Genomic DNA, 24,292 nt, shown 5'->3' on the forward strand with positions numbered 1-24,292 from the left:
AATAATTGCCCTGGCTTGGGTATATTCAGTCTTGCAGATTCACCATTAATTGGAGACAGTTTATGTTCCTTTTCATAAGAAAACATGCCCATCTACTGGTCTTATTATTCCAGATCTCCAAAGGTCCCCAATAAGAGTGGTTAAGAAGGCAAACAACTTCAATGATCAGAGGTTCATTACAAAGTTACTTAGGCCAGTGTGCTGGATAGTTCTATGTCAACTTGACATAAGCTGGAGTCATATGAGAGGAAAGAACCTCAATTAAGAAAATGCCCCCTAAAAGACTGGGTTGTAGATAGCCTGAAAGGCATTTTCTTAATTAAGGATTGATGGGGAAGGACACAGCACATTGTGGGTGCTGCCACCTCTAAGCTGGCAGGCCCAGTTCTATAAGAGAGCAGGCTGAGCAAGGCAAGAGGAGCAAGCTAGTAAGTGGCATCTCTCCATGGCCTCTGCAGCAGCTCCTGTGTACAGATTCCTGCCCTATTTGAGTTCCTGTCCTGATATCCTTCAATAATGAAGAGTGGCAGGGAAGAGTAAGTCAAATAAACCCTCTCCTCCCCAACTTGGTTTCTGACCATGATGTTTCTTCTCTCAAGTAGAAACCCTAACTAAGACAACCAGGGAGCTATGACTCCCTTCAACATCTTCCCAAACTGTACCAAACGCTGTTGAATGTGAAGTGTGTGACCATGAAAACATTACCTTCACGGCGCTGGCCACCAGGACTATGAAAGGCCTTAGCCTAGGAGAACGTTTACTGCAAACAGTGCAGAGAAGCAGGGCTGAGCTCTTGCTAAGCTTCCAGCCATTGCTTCCGTACTGTGTACTTACGTGTATCTGCTTTGTCTGTGTATAATCCGTACTACTTATTTATACTCGCTCAACGTTTTTCAGCATGTGCCTGTGCTTAAAAATGCTTTTAAACTGGGGATTTAGACAAATGCCATTCTGGCCACAATATGAATAATAAATGTGTGTTTATTTGAACTTCTGATGGTGAAAGTCCTGCAGACAATAGTCTTATTTATTTCTGAAAAGGAATTATGTTAGAAGAAAGATCCCTCAGGCATTAAGAAGAAAAAGCCCATAGAAAGCACTTCAGTAAATTATAACTCTTGGGATAAGACGTGACATTAACGATTGCTTAAGTAAGAAAACAAGCATAAAACTTCATGTACTGTACATAATGCATTTTCAACTTTTCTATTATGTAGTTTGTTTACATCACTGGAAAAGCTACTGTGGGAGATTAATTGGGATCTTATAAGACATGATCTCATTTTTCATATATAATTTGGTATATTGTTTTGAACATGAGACGTATACGGGTAAAAACACTTAGCAGTAGTGATAGGTGATTACTGCTTGCTATGTGGTTCTTCTTCCTGCTTTCCACATTTTGATAGTAAGCACTTAGATGCACCAAATAATGAGTTAAAATCTGACAAATTTGTGTGCTAATACGTGGGAAAACTGGGATTAGTAACCCTGGTTATAACAAAACAAACTGGATAGGTTAACTGGCGCACTATTTCTTCTTTCAACATAACAAGTTCATGTTCTAATGCACTCTAAATGATAACCTTATAAACTATTCAAACTTCCTACCAGCTTAAGACAGTGAACTTAGTGCAATGGGTGAAAAGTGTGTTCGTTTGCTTTATTGAACCAAAAGCACAGATACTAGGGTGGACATAAAGAGGACGCATAAGGTTCAAACTTCTCAGCTGGTCGCAGACAGGAGCCTAGCATAACTGCCCTTTGAGAGGCTCCGCCAAACAGTTGACTGAGAGAGATCCACAGCCAAACATTTAAACAGAGATTGGAGACCCTTATGGAAGAGTTAGAGAAAGCCCTGAAAGGGGATAGAAACCTCATAGGATGACCAACAATGTTAACTAACATAGGCCACTGGGAACTCTTAGAGGCTGGGCTACCAACCAAAAAGCCTACAAGGGCTGGACTGAGGCCCCAGGCAGATGTGCAGTTTAGTGTTCATGTGGGTCCCCAACAACTGCAGAAGGGACTAGGCTAAAGCTGTGTCCTCTCTGTGCACTCTTTACCCCTGCAGGTACTTGATGTGCTGGGGGTGGGGGGTGGGGTGCCCCACCCTCTCAGAGGAGAAGGGGAAGGAGGATGGAGGGAGGGACTGTGTGAGGGAGGGCAGGAAGATAGCAATTGGAGTGCATCCATCACTAGAATTGTTTGTGAATTGGACAGTTCGTTTTGGAATATGTTAGGAACTGACTCCCCCTCATGTCACATCAAACACATCGTTATAAAAAAACAACAAAACTAAAAAACAAAACAAAAACAAAAAATACAAAACCGAAAGCCTTCTCTGCTTGGATTCCTGTCCTTATTAGCAAATAAGGAGCCAGGGCTTTCTTATTGTGTCACCTGAGACACAGAATGTGGCTGTCTAAATGCCAGGCAGGCCACCCTGCCCACGGGGTTAGTGTCTCATGTGTGTGCCGCGCAGCCAAGGGCATTTTACTATTTCATGCTGTGGAATCTAAGACACAATGTGGTGAGAGTTTTTCCTCATCTTTTCAAACGTTTGAAGTTCTGAGTTTAAAATATGATTCAATCATATAACCCCTTAGCATGCTCTTCATTGAATTAACCTAAAAACTAAATTAGCATGTAGCACAAACACTCCACCTTTTGCGTTCATCAAAGCAAGCTTATTTGAAACATTTGAGATAATATTATCTCAAGTGAATTAAATGTTAAAAATATGCAATTGACCTAAAAATGTAACTTTGTAGTCAGGTACATCACGTTCCAGAATTCAAACCCTTAAAACAAAACCATAATCAAGTGATTTGCTCTCTCTCAGGGGAACAGGGTAAGCTCCAACTTCTCTGGTATTAAAACATATGGCAGGGACTTACACTTGAAACTTATCTGCATTACTAAGTATCATCATTGCATGAAAATCTAAAGCTGATTTGCTTGCTTACCATAAGTCTTTTATTTATCTGAGGTGGGAGAAGAGCTCACTATATTTGCCTGCTTGGGTGTTCAACACTGGCTTCTCTTGTTTTAGCTCCAGGGTAGTAGGGATTGCAGACATACATCACCAAAGCAACTTAGATTTCCTTGTTGCCAGGATGAAATGCTAACTCACCCAATTAAATATCTTTACTTAAATACCACATATAGAAAACACCATGGCGTTTAATTCACATCTAGATTGCAGTTTCTAAAAATCATTTCCTGTTTCTTGCACTCTTTTCAAAGTCTGTTGTCACGGAAATATATGACAGAACACAATCTTTTGGGAAACCATATTTCCAAATACTTGTGTTTTAATTACCAGAACTAAATGCAAGCCAGAGGTGAATTCCAACATTTTAAACCTGGAAACAAGTCTAGTCATTGTCATGTCTAAACTGTATATTGCTTTAGTTTATTGTGCTACAAGGAAAATGCCTAGAAATCCACTCAGTATTTTCTGATGGGTCAAGCTGAGCACATGTAACTCATATATGGGAGAGGACTCTCTTTTCTGGAGATGTTCCCTGGTGGACATTGATAGGATCCTAAATCCATATAGTGATATGCCTGCTTCGGCTTACACAGGTTGCTCCTTTAAGGCTCATTTGGGCTTCTATTCAAAGGATGCTTTGTAAGTTAAGTTGTGATGCATAATTTAAATGGCAACATGGTATAGTGAAGTATCAACTGAGAAGAAAGTTTCAATGGAGGAATGATCTCAGGTAAAACTGGCTCAGATAAAGGACAACATTTAATTGGGGCTGGCTTACAGATTCAGAGGTTCAGTCCATTATCATCAAGGCAGGAGCATGGCAACTTCCAGACAAGCATGGTGCAGGAGGAGCTGAGAGTTCTACATCTTCACAGGAAGGAAGCCAGAAGCAGACTGGGCATCCTCAGGCAGCTAGGAGGAGGGTCTCCAGGTCCACCCCATAATGACACACTTCCTCCAACAAGGCCACACCTTCTAATAGTGCCTCTCCCTGGGCCAAGCATATGCAAACCATCACTGTGTGTGTGTGTGTGTGTGTGTGTGTGTGTGTGTGTGTGTGTGTGTGTGTGTGTGTGTGTGTAAAACAAAATGTCTGGAGGCATAGCTGAATGTAAGCTGCCCAATATTGTTTCCAGGAACACAGCTCCTATTCTCTAACAAAGCAACAAGTACCATTAAGCGCTGAGTTTCATCCCAGCCTCCTTAATATATATTGTTAAAATCTGTGCAGGGATCCTCCTCATTGTTCAGAAATTTTGTCTCATGTTAATAGTGATGGTGGGCCGCCTTAGTGCAGAATACAAAAGGGCACAGTTGCAGCAGCAGCATCTGTAATAGAACTATGTCTGCTTTACCTCATGATCGTGAGAAAGCATCTCATACCTTATATTACTGTTTTTGCTGAGTAACTCATGTCTTTGCATTGGAGAAATGTCTCTGGTTCAGTGCTGGATCCAGCATGGCTGTTTAAGGGGAGGTGTCACACATTTCCTGCCCCTGGAGCATCCCAAAGCTGTTGATCCCCACATGTGCTGATGACTGATGTTGCCCTAAAACTGACCTGCTTTCTCTTTCATTTCATCTTCAACCATTCTTTTGGGGGAACTTACTTTCCCCATTACTCAGAGCTAATGCCTCCATAATAAATGAAACAGATGTGGTTCTCGAGATTGAGGAATTGAGGTGGTCATGAGGATGTGAAAGACAAAGAACAGGCCTTCTGCTGGGCCTTCAGAGGCATGCGGAAGGATCTAGACAACATAACCACAGAGGCCGTAAAAGCATACCTGCTCCTTTGTAGAATGTCTCATTGCCAGACTTGGACTTGAATTTGGAATTAGGAGGAGATGCTTGTACCATCTGCCTCAGTGACTGCTATAGTCATTAGCCAGGGTGAACTTGGGGACATCAAGGGAAGAGAGTCTCAAGATGAAAAGGCATGGATAGGAAAAGAAGAAATCTATAAATGCAAGCAAATGAGAGATGGGCTTGTCTTATAGGAGAAAGGTTTATATATGATCTAGAAATAAATACTATTAGAAAGAGAGTACATGGGGCTCTGGGATTGATAGGATAGGAAACAAGGATTGGAGAATTATAAGATGATTCACAAGCAAATAAAAAGTTTGTTCTCCTGGAAGACAGGATATGGCAATTTAGATTGAAAGAGATATTAAGGATAGCTGGATGTTTTAAGTGCATAAATTTTAAAATTCTGTAAGAGATTATTTTAATCTTAGTAGTCTGTTCTGTTTTTACATGAAGGGAGTTACTAAAGACTGCTGTCTGCTGTATCAAGAAACCTCAAGAGCTGTACCCAGCTACTTGTGAAGAGTAGGCTGTGTAAAACTATAAGGAAATGTGCTTTTGCTTTGAGTTTAGTTTCTGTTTTAAGGAAGCAGGGCTCTGGGATTCATAAAATTTAAGTAAATTTAAGGATTTCTAAAAAAAAATCCTTAACAATATTCAAACCGTGATGATGTAAGGTTTGGTTAAAAAAAAATCTGGGTTCAGTCTCTCTGGTAGGGAGAAGGCAAAGGATGAGAAGGGAGAAGGAAGAAAGGAGAGGCAAGAATGATGGGAATCCTCAGGTAAAGAGCGAGCCCTGGAGCTGACTGAATGCTTCCACTACTGACTCCTGGCCATTGTTGAATCACCGCTGTTCCCATTCCCCCTTCTCAGAACCTCCTCGCACTGAGGCTGGATCTCAGCAGTTCAGAGCATTTTCTGCTCTTGAAGAGGACCTCGGTTCAGCATCCAGTATTCACACAATGGCACCCAACCCCCAGTTTCTGCAGTTTCAGGGTACCCGATACCCTCTTCACTGGCCTTCATGGGCAAAAGGCATAAACTTCATATACATTTGTTCAGACAAAACACACACACATATAAAATAAAAATAAATGTATCTTATAAAGTAATCCATGCATTCTTGGAACTACACTGTCCACACATGCAGGGTACCACTGAACACCTATAATTTTGTTTTCTGATGTATGTATGTGCTATTAATCAGTGAGCCATCTCTCCAGTCCCTGGCCTCCTTTTTTTAGTAGTTTGGAACCACTTAACCATTGAGTTTCCATAAAACCTTTTAATATATCTTTAACATTGATTATTCTAGACAAGAACTTCCTCTCCCTTCTTGCTCCAGTCCCCTCGCCCAACTTTGTCTTTTAGTTGCAGGTACCTCTCTTCTCTTTCATAATATCTATCTATATCTATATCTATATCTATATCTATATCTATATCTATATCTATATCTATATCTATATCTATATATATATATATTTTCCCTACCTCTTAGCTCCTCCATATGACTATACTCCTGCCTGCCTGAGTCTTTCTACCCCCACATACCATTCACCTCTTTAGTTATCCTGATCTACAATCTCCTATTCCTTTCCTTCACTTATGTCTCTTGCCAATAGCTTTTTTCTATGAATTTCTCTGGCTTCTGCCTGGGATACAACTTGCACATGCCAAACAATAGGTCTGAAGTGAGAATTCCACTTACAAGAGGGAACCTCTGCTTTTTGTCCTTCATGGCTTTGCATATTAGGATCTATTCATGTTCTATTCAGTTACCTGAACATTGGGCTATTTTGGTCTCCAATAACAGCTGATATATGTATATATATATATATATATATATATATATATATATATGTCATATTCCTATTGCCTTCTTATCTGTTTATGAATGTCTAGGTCAGGTACAGTTCTAGCTAGTGACAAGAGAGTGGCAGTGGAAGTGTCTCTGTAAAGATAGAAAGTCCTTGGGCAGTGGAAGTGTCTCTGTAAAGATAGAAAGTCCTTGTGTGTATGCCCTGGAGTATAGACCCATATGGCACTTCTAGTTTTTGAGAAACTTCTGGTCTAAATTCTACAGTGGCTACACTAGCTTTCACTCCCACCAAAAGTGTAAACCATTCCACCTTTATCACATCCACACATGCAGGGTTGGCATTACCTTCACAATGATGGCCATTCTAACTGAAATAAGATGGCCTTTTAAACTAGCCCTGATTTCTGTTTCCCTAATGACTTTGACTGGGATTATGTTTAAAGATGCTTTTGAGCCCCCTTTATTTCTTAAGCAAAGTTTGTTCAATTTGAAATTCTAACGGTATTGGTTTGGTTTACTTTTTTTTTGTTAGTCTGTTTTTTTTTTTTTTCTCTGTGATAATTTTGGCAACGGGGGAACTGGCTGAAAGAGGAGACCTTGTTTCCCACCATTTATTTCTTGTAATTTCAGCAAATATTAAAACTCTGATGTTCCTGTACAACTCAATGAAAATCTACTTATTATTCGAAAAGTACTTTACACCAGACAGGGAAGAACCTTGTTCTCCAAAAATGCAATGATGTTTCCAGAAACCATCATTCCAGAAACTGTCCTTAGATGCCTTGGCTTCATGAGGTTAACATTTCATCAAACTGATTAAAAATTGTGTGGTTGAGGACAATGGCAGGTTTCTTCAAAATCCACATGAAGCTCAACAAGAAGGACGACCAAACTTCAGATGCTTCGGTCCTTCTTAGAACGGGGAACAAAAATAGTCATAGGAGGAGACATGGAGACAAAGTTTGGAATAGAGACTGAAGGAATAGCCATTCAGAGCCTACCCCACCTAAGGATCCATATACAGCCACCAAACCCAGAAAACACTGATGATGTCAAGAAGTGCATGCTGACAGGAGCCTGATATAGCTCTGTCCTGAGAGGCTCTGCCATAACATGACAAATACAGAGGCGAATGCTAGCAGCCAACCATTGAACTGAGAATGGTGTCTCCATTGGAGGAGTTAGAGAAAGGATTAAGGAGCTGAAGGGGTTTGTAACCTCGTTAAGAACAACAATATCAACCAACGAGAGCTCCCAGGGACTAAAGCACCACTCAAAGAGTGGACATGGACAAATCCATGGTTCTAGCTACATATGGAGCAGAGGATGGCCTTGTTGGGCACCAATGGGAAGAGAAGCCCTTTGTCCTATCAAGGCTGAACAACCTCCCCTCCCCATCCCGTGTAGGGGAATGTCAGGGGAGGTGAGAAGGAGTGGGTGGTTGGGTGGGGGAAAGCAGATAACATTTGAAATTAAATAAAAAAATCCAATAAAAAATGAAAAGGGAAAAAATATCCAAATTTGAAAATGATTTGAAAATGGTTAACCAACTTGCAGCGAAGTTTTATTTCTCAAAGAATTTCTTTCCACCTTTGGAAAATTTGCTTAGATTGTGGCCCTTTGTCATATTCTCAGGAAATGTTAAATCAATGTAAAATGAGTGCATCCATATTTCTAAATATAACTTATTCACAGGAAGAAGAGCTGAGGAAGAGCGGGGAGGCCAAGTATGCCCACCTGAGTGACGAACTGCACGTATTAATTGAAGTGTTTGCTCCACCCGGGGAAGCTTACTCACGGATGAGTCATGCTTTGGAAGAGATTAAAAAATTCCTGGTTCCTGTAAGTGACTTTGATTTTACAAATGGTTCCTTATCAGTTTCTATTTTAAGTTGTGTCTTTGATCTCCATTGATTTTTGAAAGTGACTTCACATTGCACATTAGTTACCTATGCATAGATTTGATACCAAGCTTAAATGAATAAGGCATGCAAGGTACATACTGGAAGCCCTGGGCCTGTTGGCATTTTCCACTACTCTGACAAAAATATTTACCACCAACCAGTTATATAGTATACACGAGTCCACAGCCAGGAAGAATAAGAATAATAAGAAGAACAAGCAAAGATACATAATTTATGCCACATTTCCCTGTTTTGAGCCCTTGACATGTAGTTTGAAAATTTATAATTAGTACAAAAGGTATAATTAAAAAGGGGTGGGATTGAATATTATTTATAGTAAAACATTGACAGTACTTTAGAATAGTAAATGATTTTTATGTGACAGTATGTCAGGTGCTGGCTGATACAAAATAGCACATAAGATCATGTTAATGAAGGCAGATAAATGTCAACTTAAAAAGTTAGAAATATAAACTCACTAGGCAGTGTGAGCATAACGGGGATGCTCACCTGCCAATTCAACTGCAAGTTGAATGGAGTTCTCTGCTGATCAAGAAGAAGTAGGAGGAGGTAAGTGCATGGAGTCTTAAGTATGAAAAAGGAGCGTTCTAGGAAGAGGTCTTTCAATAGAAATCTTGCCATGAGTTTTAGTGCTGCAGTATTGAGAGACTGCTGAGTAATTTTCCATGGACGATCTCGGGGAAATCCTCAGCTCAGAGAGTGGTTCTCTGAGATTCATCTGCAAATGAAGAAACTAAGGATTTGTACACTCAGGAAAAACTTCAAAGAATATGCCATTTATGGTTTGCTGATTAGTAATGACATTGAAAACTGGAAAGCAAAAGTATCTTAGAATTTTCTAGGTGTATAAACATTAAGGTCTATCCACATTTTCTAGTCTCATGTCCGACCCAAACATTAATCTTTATCAAGACACGATTGCAGAATAATGCCTCACTAAGTTGAATATTTCTTAACTTCAGGAGCACAGTTATTAATTGGGTCTCATCATCTGGAAACCTTCCTAAATATATCTCATTCTCAAGATGGATGAACCTACATTCTTTCTTCCATTGGCTTCCAAGGGAATATTTAGCGCTAGGCTGAGTAAGTCATTTTAGTCAATTTACTACAGAACAGACCAGATACATGTATGTGCAGTGAGGCCAGGACTGCTTATACCACAAACTTATTGTATAGCTTTAGCTAAGTTACTTAAATGTTTATAGCATCCATTTGTGCATCTTCAAAATGAAAGTGATCACAGTTTAATTAGTCACAACTAGTATCGATATCAAACAGGATAATACATGCAAAGGGGATTAAAATAGGAAAACACTGTATAAATGTACTTTTAAGTCTATTATAGTAGAAAAACTTTCTGAGGTAAAATGTGTTAGACACAGTAATATGACTTTTTTTTGGATATATATTCTTTCCTCCCTTCAAACTTTCTCATATAGTCCTCCCTGATCTACTTCAAGTTCTTGGCCTCTTTTTAACCACTTGTTATTTTATTCCTACTTATTTTATTCCAATCTTTATACTGTTCATGTTAGCATGTCTTTGATGTATATATTTTTAACATAGAATGCATGGTAAGTCCATGCCCTTGCATAGTGAATGTAAGTGATATGTATCACTTTCTTATATATTGTACCTTGTAATCAGTCCATTTCTAAGTTATGCACTAAAACATGAATGCTAGGCATGCTTGGCAATTTCTTTCTGTGCCAACATTGTCTCTTCTCCATTTAGCAGGGTTTTCTCAGTTTTCCTAATGCTGCATCCCTTTTATAGTTGTGCTGGCCCAGAACAACAAAATCATTGTCATTGCCCCTTCATACCATGATGACTGTCATGTAAATACCTGTGTTTTGCAATGTTCCTATGTAACCCCTGTGAAAGAGTCATTCGAACTCCAAAGGAGTAGCAGCCCACAGGCAGAGAATGGCTGTTAGCACCTTTGCTAACAGTTTTTCTGAAATGACTGAACCAAATTTAGCAGAAAAGCACACAAGGCAAATGCAGTTAGGCCACATGTCTAATCCACGGGCACCATTTAAATATAGGCTCTACCCTGCCTCTGCCATATCTGTAAATTCAGCTCTGTAATCCACTTGTCTCATCCTGTGTTCTTACTTTTTTTTTTTTTGCCTCTTGCTTATGCAACATAGAAGCTCACTGCTAACTCTAGAGGCTTGGAGTTTCTTCTCAAAACTTAACATGTTTGTTCCTTTCCCTTTTAGCATCTTCTCAGATCTTACATGCATAGGAACTTCTTCAACCTCAAATCTAAAGTAGCTTCCTTGGTGGCCTTCTATCAGGCAGTGCTGTTGTGACAGGCCCATACATCACTGATAACTCCATTCAAAATAGTGATTCACTGTCCTTACCCTCTCTCCCTATTTATTTCTCTCACAGTTTTTTATTATAATCACATCTTATATAGGGAGATATGGAGGAAGGTTATAAATGATAGATCAATAGATGGATAAATGGATAGATAGATGGTAGATAGAATATAATAGATGACAGATACATACATACATACATACATACATACATACATACATTCATACATACATGCACAGAGCTCTTTATGGTTTGTTTACCTCTTAGAACATGAGTGTCCTGAGGGTTGTGGCTGTGAACCTATTCCCCAATAATTTTTATAGTTCATACCATTTGTGACAGTCCTTCTGAATGTTTCTCTTCTTCCCTTTCTTAGCTCCAGGCAAAGGATAGTATCTCTCTACTTTATCTATTACCAGAATCACAAAGAGCTAAAACATATATAATATATATGTGTATATATATATATATAACATCACAAGACATTAATATTTATAAACATCAGAGGTGACAATTCATATCAGCAAGTTGGATGCTAGAACAATACAGAAGACCTATTCAGGCCAAAACTCTGACATTCTACTGACATCTTCTTCCTCTGTAAAGTTGTATCTTTCCATCATAGGAACTTTTCATCTTCTCCTTGTTATATTAGATATAATTACTAAATCTGCCTATGTCCATAGGCTACAGTCATCAGAAATACCAGTATGAGTGCAGGAAATCCCTTATGAAATGCTTTAGAATGTAAGAAACCAACTCACTTCCTTCAATTAAATTAGGTGTTGAAGAAAACACTGTTGAAGAAAGGTGTTGAAGAAAAATTGAGTAGTTTCTGAAACTAGTGTGAATGCTTCCATATTAAAATCTGTAATGCTTAAGTCAGTAAAATATTATTAAACAGAACATTGCCAATTTTAAATTTTTAATGTTTTAAGAATAAGCTCTACCAAAAATTATTCATTAATTTGCCTTATTATAGAGATTGATAATCTAGAGTAAATTATAAATTCTACTTCTAAAATTATGTAATTGATGGCTCAGTGAGGAACTCATGTCCGTTTTTCTCCTTATGCTGGAAAAACTGGCTGTAACTGGCCTGTTCTATTTCACAGTGTTCCTTTCTTGTATAATTTAGATATTAGGACACAAGCATATTTTGTGTGGATGATGGCTTGTGCAACTTTATACAGCAACATTTTTGCTAAAGTTTGTATCAGGAACGTCCTTAGCACTCCAAATTAATATATAGTCTCTGAATCTAGTCAGGATATTAAGTCAAAATAATGATGGTGTTCTGTGTTGTAAGTTGAACCTCTCAGTTTTCATTAAATAAATTGGTCAGTTTTGTTAATGATTAATACATGACTAGAACTTAAGACATTGCCTCCTAAATAGAAAGTGTGAGGCGTTCAAAAGTCAATTCAGTGGGCAGTGGGATTGCTCAGCAGGTAAAAGAACTTACCCCCAAAGCCTAAGTTCCACCCCAGGTGGAAGCAGAGAAGCAACTTCACAAATATGGTCCTCCGACTTCCAACTGTGTGAGGTAGCCTGCATATACACATATCACATACACAAATAATAATAAGTAACTGATAATTATAATTTAATATCAATTAGTGTGTGCCCATACATTTTCCATAGAAAAGATGAAAAGTGAGCTTCCACACAAACAAGAAATCAGCCTTAGATAACAAAAAAAAATAGACTTTTTTTGCCTTCTCCCATAAGTGATGTTAGAGATCTAAATAAGAAGTCATAATACAGCCCTTTATCAGAATCCACGAGTCGACTACTCTCTGTCTTGCTTGTGTTCTCAACCAGAGTTTTGTGTAAAGTAAAGCAGAGAAAAGAGGTAGATAGGTAGGTAGATAGAGGTAGATAGGTTTATAGGTTCATTATAGATTCATGCATTGCATACACATTTCATTTTTGCCTTTGTATACTTGTGTGTCTCATTTACGAGTCTCATAAAGAAGACTTTTAACTTAATTCAGTACAGAAAATAATCACTGGAGTGTGGTTGACTTAACATGATCTATACTCTTAGAGAAAATTGACTGCTTCTCTCCCATTTGCTATGAGTGGCCAATAGATGCCTACCTTCCATCCTCGTGGTAAGATTATCTCTGACTTAAGCTTGCCTGGGTCTTGTACCTACCATCACAACCACAGTGAGTTCATATGTACAACTCTTCTCCTGTGTCTGGAAGACACTTTCTTGTGATCACCCATTGCCTCTGGGCTTTGTGCTCTTTCTGTCTTCTCTTATACAGTGATCTCAGAACCTTGGGAGGACAAGTAATTAATATCTCATTTAGGACTCAACATTTCGTAGAATCTTATTATCTCTATCTTGGCTACTTGTGGGTCACTGCATTATCACTATCTACCACAGATAGAAGCTTCTCTGATGTAGACTGAGGGATGAATTAATCTATGGGCATAATAATAGTTCATGACAAGTCATTTTAATACTACGTTCATTTAGCAAATAACAGTAATAGGTTGTGAATATTATCAAAACAAGTTACATTAATTTCTCATATAACTAATAATGAAAAAGAACAGCGTTGGAAGATGAAAAAGTGTATCTAGGAATATACTCAGGATTACAGAAGAGTTATGTTTTAATGACCATGTTATGGTGTTTGTCAACCAAATATTGATATATAATTAATTGATATATAATATAATATTGATAATATTGATATAATAATATTGATATATTCTTGTGCATCCATATTAACATATTTCTATGAAGATAGCTATGTGGTAGGAAGTTGAACTTTAATATATATACCTTAACATATATTTGTATATATGTACATATATATGTGCTTGTAAGATTCCAGCCTCCTTTCATACATTATATTGGACTATCATACTAATAGTCATCCTTCTCAAAATGAGGCATTTAAGGTTATTAATTTTAGTTTGAGATATTAGAGAACCATAATGAAAACTTATAGAGACTTGGGATGTAGAAAAAAAGCAGAAGTCTTTTCTTCTTTCTGATAAACCCAAATATAGGACACCTTACTTTGTATTTATCAGAGGTTGTTCCTGCCCCTGAAATTAGAAAAGAACACCATTGCACAAGAGTGACAGCAGATGTACAGTAACTAGAAAAATGGGTAGTTTTAGTACAGAGGAGAAAGGATCTGGATTTTCACATGCTAAAGAACTTAATAATATCTTGGAGTATAAGGAAAATAAATCATTGCTCATAAATATTTTAATTAAACATATTTATTTATGTAATAATGCATAAGTAGTATTGTCATGAGATCCATACTGCACTTTTACTTTAAAAGAAAATTGCATCAGGATTTCATTCATGTGAACATATAGGAGAAATAATGTATTAAACAAGAACCCAAAGACTAATCCAAATGATATTTGTAGGTGGGAAGACCTAGAAGATGGGAGGTGGCAAATGCCTGGGAGCTGACTGTGGCAGGAATTCAGCATTGTCAGCAGCCCAGCCCCAGCCTACAAACAAGAGCATGGCCAGCTGTAGAATATGATGTAACATTAGGTTCAGTACGGAAGCAGAACCCATAAGCTGGCATCAGGTCTTCAAAGTAATGATTGGTAAACATTACCCAGAAATTCCTCAATGTGCTCTAGTGAAAAGCATCTTCTTTTTATGCAAGTAATCAGAATGTAACCGTGTGGGATTTTGCTAATGGAATTGCAGCAAAGAGCTGCAGGAATTTGTGTACTTGTTACCTTCTCAGCAAGTTTCCTTTGGTTGCTATGACACTATGACCCTATTTTTATTTTATTTCCAAGATTTATTATCATTTAATATTAGAGTTTCTTAATCTCTGAATAGTTGTAAAAATATCACTATTACTTCAAATATAAGCAAAATCATTGTTAGTTTTGAATAGAGATATATTAACAGCATGTTCATTGTTGCGGAAATCAAAGAATATGTTAGCATTCCTAATTGATAGATTTAGCATAGAACACAGAAAAATGAAGTGATTAACTATACCACATCATAAAAATTCTCACTTTGTAAGGATGGTCACAATTTATGGGTACAGAATTATCATGGGCATTGTATCCTTAGAAATAATATGCTCACTATATATGACTGATTCTATAATTTATGAATACAAAGTTATCATGGGCATTGAATACTTTTAAATAACATGCTCACCATATATGCTGGGTTTTACTTTTGACAACCTAGAATTCTGATGTTCCCAAAGCCAATCTCTAAGATTTCCTATTGTTTTTAGCCATCCAGAATGATTCTCTCTCTCTCTCTCTCTCTCTCTCTCTCTCTCTCTCTCTCTCTGTGTGTGTGTGTGTGTGTATGTGACTGTGTGTGTGTGTGTGTGTGTGTGTGTGCGTGCGTGTGTGTGTGTGTGTGTGTGTGTGTGTGTGTGTGTATGCCTCTGTGGGCCACTTACTGAACCAGACATTCACTGATTTGACCAGAAAACCCCAGGAATCTTCTTTTTGCCTCCCTGTCGACACACAAATACTACGTCTATTAGATTAAACATGGTATGCTCAAGTTCTCATATGAGTATTGGAAATCAAACTCAGAACCCCATGGTTAGACGACAAGCACATGCTGGACGAGCCCCATCTCCAACAGCAACCCTCCTTTCCCTGTTTCCGTCAGTGCTTGAATGTGTCCTTGTGAGTTACTTCTTCCACACTAGTTGGTATTGTATTCAATAGAATCACTTTTGAAGTTAGTCCCCAGGATAGAACCTTCATGGTACCCCTAAAGTGTTTTTTGTGTTGCTAAAGACATATAGATCCTATCAAACAGATTTCATCCACAATGCAAGACTCTCGCTTGTTAGTATCACAGGCACCCTTTAGAGAAGTGGTTCTCAATATTCCAAATATAAATACATACATGTAATACATATAAGCACATATAGATGCACACATATCACACACACACACACACACACACACACACACACACACACACAAAATCTCTTTAGAACAATGGTTCTCAACCTACCTAATGCTGAACTAGTTTAAACTCTATGTTGCAGTGATCCCCAACCACAAAATTATTTTCATTGCTAATTCACAACTGCAGTTTTGTTACTGTTATAACAAATTATAAGTCTCTGATATACAGGATATCTGATATGAGACCCTCATAAAGGTATCATTCACTACCAAAGGGGTTACAACCCACAGGAAGAAAACTACTGCTTTAGAGAATTAAATGTAAATACTACATCATATTTTGACTCCTTCTCTCTTTTTCTTTCTCATTCTCTCCTCTTTTTTGACCCATAATGTTTCAAGCTAGATGAATGGGCTATCTATTGTCTGGATCTTGGTTTCCCAAGCAGTGTTGGGTACAGGTTCCATGTCATGGAGAAGACTCTAAGCCAAATCAGACATTGGCTGGATACTCCTACAGGCAAGACAGGTTGTATGACAAATGTTTTATAGATGGGTTTATGTCCATGCTTCTGCTTTGGTAGCCTGTAGAGTACTTTCCCATATCAAAGAGACTAGAACACAGGACTGAAGGCTGTACGTTGGCACCATCTCTACTTCTCCATGTTCAATATGTGGGTGTTGTGCTTGGCAGCAATGTCTCACTGTCCATTTGTAGAGTGCAATTCTTTTGACAGCCTGGATTGGTTTTGGATTTCCATGAGACTCCTTTAGTCAGCAACTCAACTGAATAAAAATCTTCCCTATCCCCATAGACCCTACCAGACTATAAGAGCTGGCCAGTTGGGACTCCATTTTCTCCATTACTAGGAGTCCTCATTAGGGTAACCTTCATAGACCTCAGGAAGTTTCAACTGCAGTAAGTTTCCACAACACTCTCAAGATTTCTCTAAAATTCCAGCCATCTCTCCCCACAATCTTTCCAAGTACCCCTTCCCTATAGCAGACCCAGCAGTTCCTGTCCCCTCCCAGCCTCTGCTCACTCATAAAATCTACTATTTCCCTCTCCAGGGCTCCATGCATGCCCCAGACCACTACTCATTACCAAACCTCTCTGAGCCTATGGATTGTAGTTTGGTTATCATGTACTTATATGCTAATAGCCCTCTAACTGAATACATGCCATATTTACCTCTCTGGGTCAACATTGCCTTGCTCAGCATATTGTTTTTCTGATTCCATCCATTAGCCTGCAGATTTCATTCGTATTTTAGCAATCGAGTATTACTTCATCATGTAACTACATTTTCCATTCCTCTGTTGAGGTACATCTAGGTTGCTTGTAGGTCCTGGCCATTATGAATAAAGCATCAATGAACATTATTGAACAAGTGTTCTTGTAGTAGGATGGAACATCCTTTGGGTATATGCCCAAGAGTAGTACAGTTGAATATGAGGTAAATTGCTTCCCAACTTTTTGTGGAACTACCATATTGATTTCCATAGTGGCTATGCAAGTTTACATTCCCATCAGCCATAAAGGAGTGTTCTCCTTGCTCTATATTCTCGCCAGCAAGATCTGATGCTTGTGTTATTGATTTTTCCATTCTACCAGGAATAAAATGAAATCTTAAAGAAGCTTTTATTTGTACTTTCCTGATGACTGAGGATTTTCTACATTTTATTTTAGTGTTTCTCAACCATTTTAGATTCCTGTGCTGAGAATTCGCTGATTAAATCTGTACACCATTTTTAATTGAATTACGTTTTAAAATATCTAGTTGTGTGGATTCTTTACATATTTTGGATATTAGTCCTTTATTGAGTGGGGAGTTGATTAAAAAGCTTTCCCTATTCTGTAGGCTGCTGCTTTGTCCAATTGATAGTGTCCTTTGACTTGCATAAGTTTCGTGAAGTCCCACTTATTAGTTGTTGATTGTATTGTCTGTGCTATTGGTGTTCTGTTTAGAACATCACCTTCTGTACTAAAATATTTGAGGCTAGTGCCTACTATCTCTTCTTCCAGGTTCAGTATGACTATTTCTATGTTGAAGTCTTTGATCCACTTGGACTTGAACTTTGTGCATGGTGATAAATATGGACCTATTTTTAGGTGATAAATATGTATCTATTTACACTCTTCTACTTACAGACATCCAGCTTTGCCAGCATCATTTGTTGAAGATGCTTTCTTTTTTTTTTCATTGTTTATTTCTGACTTCTTTATAAAACTCCAGGTATTAATTTGCTGTGTGGATTTATGTCTGGATCTTCAATTTAATTACATTGATTAATATGTCTCTTTTATACCAATACTCTATCAGTTTTATTACTAACCTCTCTAGTAAAAATCAGAAATCATGAGACCTCCAGAAGTCATTTTTTTAAAATTAGGAATGTTTTGGCTATCCTGGGTTTTTTCCATATGATGATGAGAATTATCCTGTCAAGGTCTATAAAGAATTGAGTTGTAATTTTATTGGGAATTGCATTAAATCTGTATATTGCTTTTGGTAGGATAGCCATTAATACGATGTTAATCCTACCAATCCTGCACATAAGAGATTGTTCCATCTTCTGATATTTTCTTCAATTTCTCTCTTCAAAGGCTTGAAGTTTTTATCATGCAAATCTTTTATTTGTTTGTTTAGAATTACACCAAAATATACTTTATTATTTGAAGATATTGTTAAAGGTGTTGATTCTGTAGTTGATTTTTCTCTTTTAGCTTGTTAAATCTATACAGGAGGGCTTCTGATTTTTTTCTTTTGAGTTAATCTTGTAGCCAGCTACTTTGTTGGACCAGTTTATCAGCTGTAAGATTTAGTTTCACTGTATAGTATGATATCATCTGAAAATAGAGATACTTTGACTTCTTCCCTTCCTATTTTGTATCCCCTTGATCTCTTTCAGTTGTCTTATTGATATAGCTAAGACCTATTTCAAGTACTATATTGAACAGATAATAAGAGAATGTACTATATTGTCTTGTTCCTGTTTTTAGTAAAAGTCATTTGCATTTCTTTCCATTCAATTTCATGTTACTTACAGGCCTCCTGTAAATTGCCTTTATTAGATTTAGTTATCGACCTTATATCTGTAATCTCTCCCAGGAATTGTTTATGAACGTTGTTGCAGTTTGTCAAAGGCCTTTTCTGCATCTAATGAGATGATCATGGGTGTTTTCTTCTTTTCATTTGTGTAGATTGTTGATTACATTTACTGGTTTTCATATGTTGAACCATCCCTGTATCTCTGGAAAGAAGCCCATTTGATTATGGTAAATGATCAGATCAACAATTTAAATAGTTCTATAACCCCCAGTGAAATAAAAGTACATTAAAAATCTCCTGAGTAAACTGGAAAATATCATCCTGAGTGAGATAACCCAATCACAGAAAAACACATATGGTATGTAGTCATTGATAAGTGGCTATTAGCCCAAATGCTCAAATGACCCTAGATGCACAGAACATGTGAAACTCAAGAAGGATGACCAAAATGCGAATGCTTCACTCCTTCTTTTAAAGGGGAACAAGAATACCCTTGGCAGGGAATAGGGAGGCAAAGTTTAGAACAGAGGCAGAAGGGAGCACCCATTCAGAGCCTGCCCCACATGTGGCCCATACATATACAGCCACCAAACTAGAAAAGATGGATGAAGCAATGAAGTGCAGGCCGACAGGAACCGGATATAGATCTCTCCTGAGGGACACAGCCAGAATACAGCAAATACATAGGCGAATGCCATCATTAAACCACAGAACTGAGAACGGGACCCCCGTTGAAGGAATCTTAGAAAGGACTGAAAGAGCTTAAAGGGGCTTGAGACCCCATATGAAAAACAATGCCAACCAACCAGAGCTTCCAGGGACTAAGCCACTACCCAAAGACTATAATGGACTGACCCTGGGCTCCCTGGGTGCACACCAGTGGAAGGGGAATCCCTTGGTCCTGCTAAGACTGAACCCCCAGTAAATGTGATTGTTGGGGGGAGGGCGGTAATGGGGGGAAGATGGGGAGGGGAACACCAATAGAGAAGGGGAGGGGGAGGGATTAGGGGAATGTTGGCCCGGCAACAGGAAAGGAATAACAATCAAAAGGTAAATAAGAAATACCCAAGTTAATAAAAATGAAAAAAAAAAAAAAAAGAAAGAAATTAGACGTCAGGAAAATTCCATAGGTTAGGGATACTGTGAGAATCTATGTGTTAATATGCAGTTATGGATGCTGAATCTAGGAGTTGATATGCAGGTTAGGGATGCTCAAAGTGTATAGACTATAAAAGAACCTTGTCATAGCCTAGGACAGTTTTTTAGAGAGCCCTTAGTTGGAAAGTAAAGCCCATTAAAAGTATACTTCATAAATACTTTCTATTTGAGAAGAGAGTAAGAATGCATGTCAATGTTTGAGTTGGGGTTGTATGATCTCCAACATCTAGGTTTACAAATTCAATTCATAAATTGATATGGGAGGTGGATAAATTAAGACTCTTCTCTATTTTTTATTATCTCAAAAACTTAACCTTAATTTTTCTCTCCTAATAACTTACACTAAAAATGTAAAATATAGTGATTAAAAAAAAGAAATGTAAATAAGAAATACCCAAGTTAATAAAATGGAGAAAAAAATAAAATCATGATCTGAGGCCCAAAGAGGCTGAAAGATTTAAAAAAAATCCCCTGAGTAATAAAAGCACAGCACTAGGTGGTTTTTACACACAATTCTACAAAGACTATCAAACAGTTAATGTCAAAGTCATGAGCTTAGTTACCCTGACATTCAAATCACATAAACCTCGACAAATAAATAATTACAGACCAAAATATATAGATGCAAAAAATACTCAATATGACACTTGCCAATCAAATCCATGAATTCTTAAAAATGGCATACATTTCTCCAATATTTGCAGCCATCTTGCATTTGACAGCCTGTTCATTCAGTTCATTTTCTTGTCTTCAAGCTCGTCGTGGATCACAGACTGAAGTGAATCTGTGTCAACTTGGCTTATGAGCAAAGTAAAACCTTTTACAAGAAAAACACTCTCAAATATTCTCTCCACCAACACTATTCTTAAGATTATTTTTCCAACACAGATATTCCTGTTCCTATAGGTAGAAAATTACTTCATCAGCTAGTCCTCTGATCTAGACTTCCCAGAAGCCCTTGAGCCTGACAGTACATGGGTTTCTGATGATCCCTCCTGTTTTGGTTGCAAAATGTGCTAATATACTTGTGATTTAAGGAAGGGACACACAGTGTATGTCTTCCCAAACGTGCTAGGCCTTCCACATTTAAATAACTGATCTTTCTCTATATCAAGCTTAGGGGAGAAGCCATCCAGAGTTACTTTCTTTTGTACCACAAGTTTTAAATTTTAGCAATGTCTTTTTATATCATATGACACTTCTAAACTAATATTTTGGTTTTTTAAATGAGTTAAACATTATTTATTTTAAAAAATAGAAGATTGCATAAGAAAATGTGTCATATTGATACTGAGCTGTCTAAAATTGATTACATACATATTTCCATATATTTTATTTTGACTTAAGTTGTCAGGTTACATGTCCCAAGAAGAATAAGCAATGTCCCTTACATAGCTAAGTTCCAAGAATGTCTAAGTCTGTAAGTAGCGTAAGTCCATAGCACAGCAAGCCTGCTTGACTTTTGTATAAATGAACCTAGCATTTCACCTCTAGTAACAGAGTTTTCCACATTTGGTAACAGAAGAACAGCACAGCTAGCATTCGGTTTAGTTAGACATCTGTACTTAATATCAAAGTTCCTAAGTGCATTAACCAGATTCAGAAGAAATACAGAAATACTAGGCCTATGGTGTCACTGTTATCTATGAATACTCATCTGCAATGAATGTGGGTGGAAATGACCAGAGGATAGTAATTTGCTCTAATAAAGATGCTGGGATTGCAGAGATCATTTTAGACTTCCTTAATGGCATGACAAGCAATGATAGCCAGTGCAGATCCTGCCCCCCACCTCTCAGTATAGCTACTCTACTTGTTTTCCGTTTGCTTGCACAAAATGAAAAAGGAAGGAAGGAAGGAAGGAAGGAAGGAAGGAAGGAAGGAAGGAAGGAAGGAAGGAAGGAAGGAAGGAAGGAAGGAAGGAAGGAAGGAAGGAGGAAGGAAGGAAGGAAGGAGGAAGGAAGGAAGGTAGATAGGTTAATATGGTTTAACTAAAATACACGAGGTATACCCTGGCACCTAGTGTGTCCAAACAGGAAAAATACAATTAGACTGGTATCATCAGAAATATCTGGACTTTTTCCACAATTGTGTGTCACATTAAGAACAGTTTAGGATCTCATGAAATGAAATATACAAAAATGAAATTATTTTAAAACAGAATTATTATTGTGATTGTTCAGACAACTCCAACTAGCACAATCAAATCATGGGGCAGATAGTGATCCGCACTTAGTGACATGACTCGGGTTATTCCAGCACACATGGTTTTGTATATGCATGGGGATGGGCAATTTATTCTTTTTGGCTTTCCCTATCTCAGATTTTACGAAAGATCATTTTCTTTCTTTCTTGTTGAGCTTGGAATTTTAGGGCTTGGGTTCTGTAAGTGGACATTCCTGTTGCTATCATGTAACAAAACAGGTAGAAGTTTATAATTTTAAGGGTTTCTTGTTGCTTTGAAACTACATCTTTCATCTGGGACTTAACATTTTCCAACCATTGTTGAACATTTGTTTCAGCCACAATAAATTTTTCACTCACAGGTCTTTTAACTAATCTTGCCCAGTCCCAGAGGTCCTTTGTGATTTCCAGAGCGCACTGAAGGGAGAAAAACACCATCTGCTATTAGCACATTTTCCTAAAATGAGTTACATTTTCCCCCTTTCTGTCCTTTGTTTTTGATTTCCAGGCTTATTCAAGAAATTGGAGAAGATTCAGGAAGATAATTCACACACAACAGTAGAAATTATAAACAGAGAGACTTTTTTAATTAAAGGAAAATTACCCACTAATAAAATGTTTGCAACCACTCTTCTTAAACCTTAAAATAGACATATTCTGCACAGACTAAGTATCAACTAAAACACAGTCTCTTGGAGATTGCCAACACCATGTGTCCTACTCACGAGTGATCCGCTGTGGACTAAACATTCTTATTTACAGAAGTGTACAGAAGTATTATATTGGATATTTTTCTAGCAGGTGTAAAGTTAATGTTGCAGACAGTTCCCATTTCCTTGAAAATTAAGTGTTCTGAAATTTTCAAAGGCAGGACAACAGTAGACACATATAGAACTCTGTTTTACAGATAAAACTTAAAAACTGTGCAAGCATAACATTGTACCATATTTCTTGGCTAATATCCACTTGTAAGTAAGTACATACCATGCATGTCTTTTGGTGACTAGGTTACCCCTCACCCAAGATGATATTCTCAAGTTCCTTAAATTTGCCAAAATTCATGATGGCTTTGTTTTTAATAGCTGAATAGTATCTCATTGGGTAGATGTACCATATTTTCTTTATCTACTCTTCAGTGGAGGGAAATCTACATCGTTTCCAGTTTCTGGTATTAGGAATAAAGCTGATATGAACATATTGAGCATCTTTTGATTATTTGGCCAGGAGTGGTATAGCTGGGTCTTTAGGCTATCCCTAAATCTATTGCCTGTATGTGGGGTATGTTCTATAGCTAGGCTGCCTTGTCTAGACTCAGTAGGAGTGGGAGCGCCTGGCCTCCAAAAGACTTGAAGTGCCAGGGTAAATTAGGATACCCAGGAGGGCCCCCACCAGCTCAGAGGAGAAGGGGAGAGGGGAAGGATTGTAGAAGGAGTGACCAGGCTGAGGTCAGTAAGCAGGATATAAAATGAATAAATAAAAAGTAAATTAAATTAATAAAAAGAAAAAATTGTGAAAGCATGAATGTTACCAGATCATCCTGTAGTACTGAGGAGAACAATAGAGGTCATATGACCATGGCAGTATTCATATAGTTATGGTAAAGTTTCTCTATATCCTGAGCATCCTATGTCTGTATTCTTGTCCGAGTTGTCACATCTGAGCTTACTATAATTCATTAATATTTGCCAGCATTAGTTCCGGTGCTGAAGCAGGTAGTATATCCCTTGTGCTTTATCAGGATATTCAAGGATGTTTTCCTGTGCTTTCTGTCTTGTGGCCTATTGTGTTCATAGCACAAACACACTTACAACTTGATAGCAATGCTTTCCAGTTACTCTAAAGGCAAGTCAGTGGTGTGCTGCAGAGGTCTTGTTATGGTGGAAATGTAAAACTGATACTTGAATATAAGTTCCCTGACTTCCTTCCAGAAGCTCGTTGATGCCTTCCCCCACTACAGTGTGTCCACTCTTGGTTAGTAGAAATGGTTAATAGTATGTTTCCTTAGCATGCAATAGAAACTACATTGAAAGAAGAACATAAATCATTGATTCTTCCATTGTTCTTGACTGGAAAACAATGCTGGGTGTAGGAAATCACTATTCTGGAGCTTTCATAT

At 37.8% G+C, this 24,292-nt stretch overlaps 1 protein-coding gene across 2 annotated transcripts in view; it reads left to right on the plus strand.

Moving 5' to 3' along the window:
• Khdrbs2 (KH RNA binding domain containing, signal transduction associated 2) overlaps nucleotides 1-24,292 on the plus strand; it is a 449,495-nt gene that overhangs the window by 192,054 nt on the left and 233,149 nt on the right. For both annotated transcript variants that reach the window (XM_032900880.1, XM_032900881.1), the window contains exon 4: nucleotides 8,322-8,468. In XM_032900880.1, coding sequence (XP_032756771.1) covers nucleotides 8,322-8,468 — 147 coding nt within the window. The remainder of the gene's footprint in view (nucleotides 1-8,321; nucleotides 8,469-24,292) is intronic.

This window comes from Rattus rattus, chromosome 4 (assembly GCF_011064425.1).
Source record: "Rattus rattus isolate New Zealand chromosome 4, Rrattus_CSIRO_v1, whole genome shotgun sequence".
Taxonomy (NCBI): domain Eukaryota; kingdom Metazoa; phylum Chordata; class Mammalia; order Rodentia; family Muridae; genus Rattus; species Rattus rattus.